The sequence below is a fragment of the Dipodomys spectabilis genome, unplaced genomic scaffold (genome assembly GCF_019054845.1).
Source record: "Dipodomys spectabilis isolate Male_0828 unplaced genomic scaffold, ASM1905484v1 ptg000018l, whole genome shotgun sequence".
NCBI lineage: Eukaryota > Metazoa > Chordata > Mammalia > Rodentia > Heteromyidae > Dipodomys > Dipodomys spectabilis.
In genome coordinates, this window is record NW_024870695.1 from 3735362 (window position 1) to 3744646 (window position 9285).

The 9285-nt window shown below is 47.2% G+C and overlaps 1 protein-coding gene across 4 annotated transcripts in view; it reads right to left on the reverse strand.

The window, feature by feature from the left end:
- Slc47a1 (solute carrier family 47 member 1) overlaps positions 1–8633 on the reverse strand; it is a 54529-nt gene extending 45896 nt beyond the window's left edge. For all 4 annotated transcript variants that reach the window (XR_006146735.1, XM_042673841.1, XM_042673842.1 and 1 more), the window contains exons 1-2: positions 8466–8633; positions 260–361 (exon numbers count right to left, since the gene is read on the reverse strand). Coding sequence is in view for 3 of the 4 variants with exons in the window: in XM_042673841.1 (XP_042529775.1) it covers positions 260–361; positions 8466–8597 (234 nt within the window). In the remaining variant the exon portion in view is untranslated. The remainder of the gene's footprint in view (positions 1–259; positions 362–8465) is intronic.
- Positions 8634–9285: the final 652 nt, after the last annotated feature.

Here is a 9285-nt window from a genome sequence, read left to right on the forward strand (position 1 = left end):
AATCAGGTGATGTGGTAGAGAGAATATAGTGCTCTCGAAGATGTCTCCATTTTAACCCTAGCAAGAAGAGTTATTCATTAAGGCTGCAATTTTGCTTAACACTTTGACTTTAGCCCTGTGAAACCTGTTTCAATTTTCTGACCTCCAAAGAATACACTGGTATAGTTTAAGCCATTGAGCTGAGGCTACTTGTTACAGCAGTATGAGGAACCATATACACACAGCTTTCATAGACCCCTGTGGAAAGCCCCATACGTACTGCAATTGCCAGAGTGACTGCATCCAGCTCTAGCTTGCCCAGGTGCCCGCAGAACACTGAACTTATGAAACTGATCAGGAACATCATCAGCTGGGCCAAGAACTTAGAAGAGAAAGAAGAGGAGGCAAGATGAGAACCAATGACCACACTCTCCAAGGCAACAGTACCCAACCCCTCTACCCACCCCCCAATCCGGCCACCCCTACCACCATCTCCAATGGAAGGCAAAGAAACCTAGCTTCAAGGGAGCTGTTGTCAGATTTGCTATATCCTAGGAACTTACTGAAATTGTAAAATAGTATTCCCAGAATACTATTTTAGTATTCATTCTGGGAATACTATTTTATCTGGGAATTGAATTCAGAGCCTTATACATGCTAGACAAATATTCTACTACTGAACGACATCATCAGTCTCTTAAAAAAATTTCTTTAAGTCAGGAACTGGTGACTCATGCCTGTAATCTTAGCTATTCGGAAGGTTGAGATCTGAGGATTCCCATTGGAAGCTGCCCTGGATAGAAAAGTCTGTGAGACTCATATCTCCAATTAACTAACAAAAAGCCAGAAGTGGAAATGTGACTCAAGAGGTAGAGCACCAACTTTGGTGTAAAAGCCAAACAAGACTCGAGAGCCTAAGTTCAAGCTCCCGTATTGGCACAATAATATAAAAATGAAAAAATTAAAAATGTATTTTGTGAGTCAGTCTTGGCAATTCACACCTATAAACCCCATCACTACAGAATCAGGGAGAAGAGAATGGTGAGTTTAAGACCATCCTGGGTTATATATGGCAAGTTTCAGGCCAGCGTGAGCCATCTAGTAAGATCCTGTCTCAAACCAAAGGGGAAAAAAGTTCTTTTAATTTGGACACGAAGTCTAAGTTGCTCAGGCTAGCCTCCACTTTCAATTTTCCTGTCTCAGCCTCCCAAGTGCTAGAATTACAAGGCAAGTGCCACCAATCTCAGCTAAAAAAAAAAATCTGTATTTTTTAACACTTTATAGTTGGCACATAAAATTGAACATACTTGTGGAGTTGGTGTGACATTTCAATACAATATAACCTGCGCAGTGACAAGCTCCAGGATGTTTAACACATTTATCACCTTCTTTATGATATATGGGGAACATTAAAAATCTTGCTAGTTGCCAAGCCCTGGTGGCTTATACTTGTTATCCCAGTTACTGAAGAGTTGAACACCCAAAGGACCTGAGTTGCAAGCCAACCTCAGCAAAAATAGTCTGAGAGACTCCATCTTCAACTAACTAGTGAAAAGCCAGGCTGAGGGTTGACTTAAGTGGTAGAGTACCAGCCATGAGCAAGAAAGTTGAATGAGCATGAGACTCTGAGTTCAAGCCCTGGTACACACACACACACACACACACACACACACACACACACACACATACACACACATACACACACACATATACCAAGCTATTTTGAAATATGGGATCATCTAGTTATCTTATTATGATATGGAATATTAGGAATTATTTCTCCTACCCAATTGCATTCCTTATTTTTCTACTTAGAAATATTTTTTCTTTCTGCCAGAACCATTTTTATTTTTAATACTTTTTTATTGTAAAAATACTGTACAGAGGGGTTACAGTTACATGAGTAAGGTAAAGAGCACATTTCCTATTGAGCATTGTTGCTTCCTCCTTTGTTTTTCCCCACCATCCTTTCCTTCCCACCTCCCCAACTACCCCTCCCCTCCCCTTTTTTTTGGTCGGTCATGGGGCTTGAACTCTGGGCTTGGGCGCTGTCCCTGGGCTCTTCAGCTCAAGGTGAGCACTCTACCACTTGAGCCACAGTGCCACTTCCCATTTTCTGGTGGTTTATTGGAGAAAAGAAGCTCACAGACTTTGCTGCCCAGGCTGGCTTTGAACACAGATCCTCAGATCTCAGCCTCCTGAGTAGCTAGGATTACAGGTGTGAGCCACCCGTGCCCGGCTCCCCCGCTCCCTTTTTTTTGTTAGTCATGGGGCTTGAACTCTGGGCTTCGGCTGTCCCTGAGATCTTCAGCTCAAGGCGAGTGCTCTACCACTTGAGCCACAGCATCACTTCCAGTTTTCTAGTTTTACTGGAGATAAGAGTCTCATAGACTTTCCTGCCCAGGCTGGCTTTGAACCATGATCCTCAGATTTCAGCCTCCTGAGCAGCTAGGATTACAGGCCTGGTGCCCAGCCCAATTGCATTCCTCAACCTACTAACTAACCTCTCAGTTGGTCCAAAAACCACTTTTTTTTTTCCACTCCAGTGTCTCAGGCTATAGAACACATTAAATTTCTTCTGAAAAGTTTGGCGCTTGCATCTAAGTTGAGCCCTCTGTTCTCCCAGATCCTAGTGAACAGATCCACAGAGAACAGAGCCTTCTCCAGGTGCCAGTGAAAAAGGCAGAAGTGGAGCTGTGGATCAAGTAGTTGAACTCTATCCTTAAGCAAAAAAGCTCAGACTCTAAATTCAAGCCCCAGGACCAGTACAAAAAAAAAAAAAGCCTTCAATAATAAGAGCTTGTGTCAGCAAGCAGGGCATCTCACAGTGAAGCAAAGGCTGAGGTAGAAATAAGTGCTCCAAGTGAATTCCAGTAAGGTCCTGGATGCCCAGGTAAAATGCTACCAGTCTGCTGAGAATCTCTATTATTATTATTTCTTTTTTTCATGGTACCAGAATTTGAACTCAAGACCTTATGCTGGCTAGGCTGGTACTCTACCACATAAGCCATACCCTGCCCTTTATGTACCCGTTTGCATTTTGGGTTTTTTGTTCATTTGTTTTTTTTGTCAGTCATGGGGCTTAAATTCAAGGCCTGGGTGCTGTCCCTGAGCTCTTTTGCTCAAGGCCAGTGCTCTACCACTTTGAGCTACAGCGCCTTTTCCAGTTTTTGAGTGGTTAATTGGAGATAAGAGGCTCATTGGAACTTTTCTGCCTCAGCTGGCTTCAAATCATGATCCTCAGATCTCAGCCTCCTGACTAGATAGGATTACAGGCGTGAGCCACTGGTGCCCTGCTACCATTTATTTTTTTAAGTAAGGACTTGCTGTTTGCCTAGGCCAGCTTAGACCATGATCCTCCTATTCACATTCCCCATATAGCCAGGATGACAGGCATTGCATTGGTTGAGATGGAGGAGAGCCTCACAAACTTTTTGCTCTTCTCCCCAACTCAGCCTCCCAAGTAAACAGGATTATAGGTGTGAGCCACAACACTTGGCTCTAATTCTTTAATGCTACAAAAGCTCAGGTATAAGGACACATTCATCTGCTGGAATACTGAACCATACTTCCCCACAAGTCCACTGGCCAGTAGACACTAGCTTATTTCTACAGGTTAATTTTAAACCCTCTCCTGCCCCTGCCTGCCTGACCCAGCAACCCAATGTCTCAATCTCAGGAAAGTCACGTGGCCCATGAGAAGGCTCATCTGAAGCCCCTCCCAATAAGAGGGAACAGGCAGATGCCTGAGGACTTGCTGCACCTGCCCCACGGGGCCCTCACAAAGGCCCAGGCCTCCAGATGTCACATTTGCTGTTGGTCCAGCCACAGTGCCACCTCTCACAGCCCTTCAAAATGGGCTTCTTTGTGCTGACTCAAGGGCCCTTCCTTCTTGGATTCCAGTGATGAGTTTCCATTGCTGGCTTCCACCTGTCCCATCATAACCTGTCTGCTGGGGCTGCAACCACCCCCAAAATTCCTGTCACCAGGTTCCTGAACTTTGACAATGCAAGATGAATGCTATGTCCTTCCCAGGGCCTACAACTGTAGAAGGGCAGTTCTCAACCCCAGTGACGGATGGAGAACTTGAACATGGGAATGGCCTGTTCCTATGTGAGTATATGTGAGTGTGTATGACTGTATGTGTGTGTGTGTAATTGTAGGTGTCAGTGTGGGTGGGTGTGAATGTGTGCACACTTGCACACTTGTCTGTAGGAATCATATCTTTCTTCAAGCCCCAACCCAGGTACGCTCCTCTATTACAGAAACTGAGTGTGAATTTCATTTCAAACACAGTCTCCAGCTTCTAAACAGAGAACATTTTTTTTTTGTATCACAGAAATAAGGCTCAATAAGAAAAGAGGGGATTAGCCATTAGCCAGGCATGGTGGCACATGCTTGTAATCTCAGCTACTTGGAAATTTCCCTCCTCTCTAGTAGGAGGATCTCAAGTTTCAAGCCAGCCTGAGGAAAATTAACAAGAGCCTGTCTCAAAAATAAAAGGGCTGAGGCTTGGCTCAACTGGTAGAGAACAAACACAAGGCCCCAGGATTCAATCTCCAGTACCACAAAAAAATAAACAAATAAAACAAACAAGAAGAGATAAGCCAGACAAAGCTGAGAGATTATCTCCAATTAACGAGAGGTATGGTTCAAGTGGTAGAGTGCCAGCCTTGAATGAAAAAGTCAAGTAAGAGCCTAAGGTCCTGAGATCAAATCCTAATATCAGCCCATAAATAAATAAATTAGTAAGAGAAGAATGAAAATGGAGGGGTTGTGGTCCGGGGGTGTAGTTCAGAGGTAAAATGCCCTGGGTTCCATCCTCAGCAAGAGAGGAAATGTGACATGAAAGGCCTGATTCAGTAGAATGTGAAGCTCAAGCCCACGGAGTCCCCTAGATTCATTCTAGGACCCCCAAGCTGTGACTGAGGTGTTTACTTCCCTTACAGACATTTGCTGTGGGTTCATCAAGGGACACTGGATATCTATTTATTTACTCATTCACTCATTCATTCATCTATGTCTGGTACTGGGGCTTGAACTCAGAGCCTTAAGTTTTCATTTGGCTTTTTTCATTCAAGGCTGGTATTCTATCTCTTGAGCCACAACTTCACTTCCAGCTTCCTGCTGGTTATTTGAAGATGAGAGTCTCTGGGACTTGTGTGCCCAAGCTGGCTTCGAACCTCAATATTCAGAACTGTCTGCCTGGGCTGGCTTAGAACTGTGATCCTCAGATCTCTCTCTCTCTCTCTCTCTTTCTCCCTCCCTCCCTCCCTTCCTCCCTCCCTCTCTCCTTCCCTCCCTCTCCCCTGAGTCATTAACATTATAGGTATGAGCCACCTGTACCAGTCTTCAAAATATTCTTCATGCTTACCCCATGATCACCCAGTAAAGGTACAAGCCCCTAAAATCCAGACTTAGAGAATCTGTAGAGTCTTTGGAACTGTGCTAACAGAAGGCATGCTATTTGGCCTGGACAAAGCCAAATAACTGATAGAAACTGCCAGGGTAAGGGCTTGTGGTAGAACTCAGAGAGAGGGAGAGAATATGCACTTAGTATGTTTAAGGTTCTGTGCTAAATCTGCTCAATCCTCAGCTGTGTGTGCACCTATGCACCTATGTACACTCACATGTGCACACATACACACACATACACAAGTGAGCTGACTATGCATCTGTATTTTCATCTAGGATTTCTGCTCATCTTTTGGCCAGGCAGCAATACATAAAGCTGGTAGTGAGGAGAAGGTCCACAACCCAGAAGCTTGAGGAGGGGACTCTCCAGGACTTGCTGCCTGCCCAGTGGCCAATTAGAGCTCTAGGAGGAAGGGGACAGTCATCCACCCCCCCCCCCCCACTCCAGGGAGGCCTGAGAATCTACTCATAGCAGCAAAAGATCATCATTGGAAGGAACAAAATGGTGCTTAGAAACAGCCTCCTCCTTGTACATTCGAGGCAGCTCAGTCCAGTCACCTGACCAGGCTCGGACCTTACACTCAAGACGGAGTCTCTGGAGCACAAAGTACATCCCAGCCACTGGGTTAAACAGGGCTACTCCACCCCACCCCAGAGTGTCCACAGCACAGAGGAAAAAGGCAAGGAAGATGCAATGAACAACACAGCTCAGTACATTGCTGTAGTGTCTTCTTATAGCCTGGCCTCTCTGCCTTCATTTCACATCTCTTCTTTACCTTGGGTCTGATTCCTGCCCAGCTCCACATAGAGGCCTTCAGGGATGTCTGTCTAAAATACAAGGTTGCCAGATACTTGTGGCTCATGCCTATCATCCTAGCTACTTAGGAGGCTGAGATCTGAGGACTGAGATTCAAAGCCAGCCCAGGCAGAAAGTTCTGTTAAGATTCTTATCTAATTAACCAGAAGAAAAGTTGAAAGTGTAGCTGTGGGTCAGATGATACAGTGCTATTCTTGAGCAAAAAAGCCAAGTGAGAACTTGAGGTGCTGAGTTCAAGCCTCAGTACCAGAAAACACACACACACACACACACACACACACACACACACACACACACACACGTTAAAATATGAGATGGCCCACTTCAAGGCTAAAGGTAGAAAGATAACTAATGGCCTTTACTCTCAGCTTTGATGACATCCTATTCTAGACCTGAGGGTCTTCTCTTTGAGAAGAGATACCAAAAATCCCCACTGTTCTAAATCTGTAGTCACCTTGGATTCTAGGAAAGGCAAAGCCTCCAAGATAAATCACCCCATGATGGGATCATCCCCTAAGTGGATCAATTACCCCATGATGGAAACTGAGGCGGTGGGCCAAGCAGGGCAATCATCTCATGAGAACTGGCTTGTCTGAGTCATTGCAGGGGCAAGACTAAGATAATCACCAACCAGACCATAGTATGGCCAAGACTGCCTAATTATGCATACCTTCCACTCCTAAGCCCACAGATCAAAGTAGGGCACTAAACAAGTCCCAGATCCGAAGACTCCAAACCAGTTCTCTGGTCTGTGGGAGAGGATGGCAAGTTTATGTACAGGACAACCTTTTTTTTTCATCTTTCGGTTTTGTCTCTGGCATTGTCTTGCTGACTGCAAACCGCTGTGTTAACCATCATGTCCCACAAACAGCAGGCTCATCATTGGGACAGGATAGCCTGTCACCTCCCCCCAGGGTGCCTGGCCAAAAGCATATTCACCCCTCAGACACACCTGGCCTCTTCTGCAAGCTACCCTCCTACCTCTGACCTCCAATACCACCACAGCTGGCAGGAGAAGGAATCTGATTACATGAGTTGTGGGTTTTGTTGGTCCCTTCCCCCTCCCCCCCCCCCACATACTTTACTTCTTAGAGATAAGGCAGAAAGACATCTAGCCTAATGATTTAAAAAAAAAAAATCTGTAACATTGTCCAAAAAGAAATGTACTTGTTACCGGAAAAAGTAACCCCTCTGTACATCACCTTTATAATAACATTTTTTAAAAAAACCAAGTCAGGGGCTGGGAATGTGGTCTAGTGGTAGAGTACATGCCTAGCATGCATGAAGCCCTGGGTTCGATTCCTCAGTACCACATAAACAGAAAAAGCTAGAAGTGATGCTGTGGCTCAGGTGGTAGAGTGCTAGCCTTGAGCTGAAGAGCTGAGGGACAGTGCCCAGGCCCAGAGTTCAAGCCCCAGGACTGGCAGAAAATAAATAAATAAATGAAAGGTCAGGCACCAGTGGCTCCTGCCAGGAAGTTAAGATCTGAGGATCCAGGTTCAAAACCAGCCTAAGCAGGAAAGTCAATGAGACTCATCTCTCCAATTAATCACCAAAAAACCAGAAGTGGAGGAGGAGCTCAAGTGGTAGGGCACCAGAGCCCCCAGGCCCTGAATTCAAGCCTTAGTAATGGTCAAAAAACAATAATTAAAAAAAAAAAAAAAGCGATCCCATTGAAAAGAACACCTCAACCCCAAAGAAACCCACATTAAAAATCTGAATTTTGAACACAATGATTGGCAGGGAGGGAAGCTCAGTGAAGGATGCCTCCCTCCCCCTCCCCCCGCCCCCCAGCTCCCTTTGCTGAGGCTGATTCTAGATCCCAAACATGTGGATTTCCAAACTCGTCCCCCTACCCCGTGCCTCGGGGGTGGTCATTGCTTAGCTGTCCAACTTGACGGGCAAAGAAACCAAGTTCTTAGTGTTCAGAAGGTCAGGCAACTTTTGGTTGGTTCGCAGGAATCCTCGCGCAGAGAGCCACTAGGGAGAGAGAGTCCCCTCCGGCGCGCAGCTCCCGGGCCCCCAGTGCGCACGGCGCCGCTGGCGCGCGCGCAGCGTTCCCAGCGGTGCCAGCGGTGCCTGCTGCGCCCGGCGGGGGGCCGTTGGCAGCGGGGACGCACGCGGAGGCGCGGGGACCCCAGCCTGGCTCTCCCCGCGGTGCGGCTCTGTTCCCTCCCCGTCAAAGTCACTGCAGTACGACCATTGGGCTCCCATCCCACGGGGACTGGCCAGCCACCGAGGCCACCTGACTCACCGCGGGCCCCGCCAGGACCAGCAGCGCCCGCAGCTCCTCTCGGACGTTGGACAGCTGCAAGCTGCGCAGCCCGCGGCGCTCGGAAGTCTCTGAGCTGCCGGGCCCGGACGCCGGCTCCACCGTAGACTCCATGCGTTCTGCACGGTGCTGGCGGGAAGAGCGGATGCAGATGGCCCGGGACGGCTCTGGGCCGGTCCCCGCTGCAGTCCCCGCCCCTGGCCGCCCCCCCCCCGCCCCCCCCACCCCACCCCCCGGCCCGCCCTGCGCCCGCCGGAGCGCGCCGCCAGCCAGCCTGTGACCTTGGACGATCTCTGGGCACCCTGCACCCCTGTGGATCCCCGCAGGTTTTGTAAAGGCCGGTGAACTCCTGCACTCGGGAAGAAAAGTTTGAAAAACTGTGCAAATTAGGGAAGAGCGGCCGGGGCAACGATGACTCATGCCTGTAATCCTAGCTACTCAGATCTGATGCAGGGTCAGGGTTCGAAGCCAGCCTGGGCAGGAAAGTCCAAGAGATTATATCTAATTAACCACCAAAAAGCCAGAAGTGAATGTGTGACTTAAGTGCTGGCCTTGAGCAAAAAAAGTTCAGGGGTAGTGCACAGGCCCAGTATCAGCAGAGATGAAAGAAGAAGAAAAGAAGGGAGGGAACGAGGGAGGGCAAGAAAGAAAAGGAAAAAGAGAGAAAGAAAGAAAAAGAGAGAAAGAAAGAAGGAAGGAAGGAAAGAAAGAAAGAAAGAAAGAAAGAAAGAAAGAAAGAAAGAAAGAAAGAAAGAAAGAAAGAAAGAAAGAAAGAAAGAAAGAAAGAAAGAAAGGAAGAAAG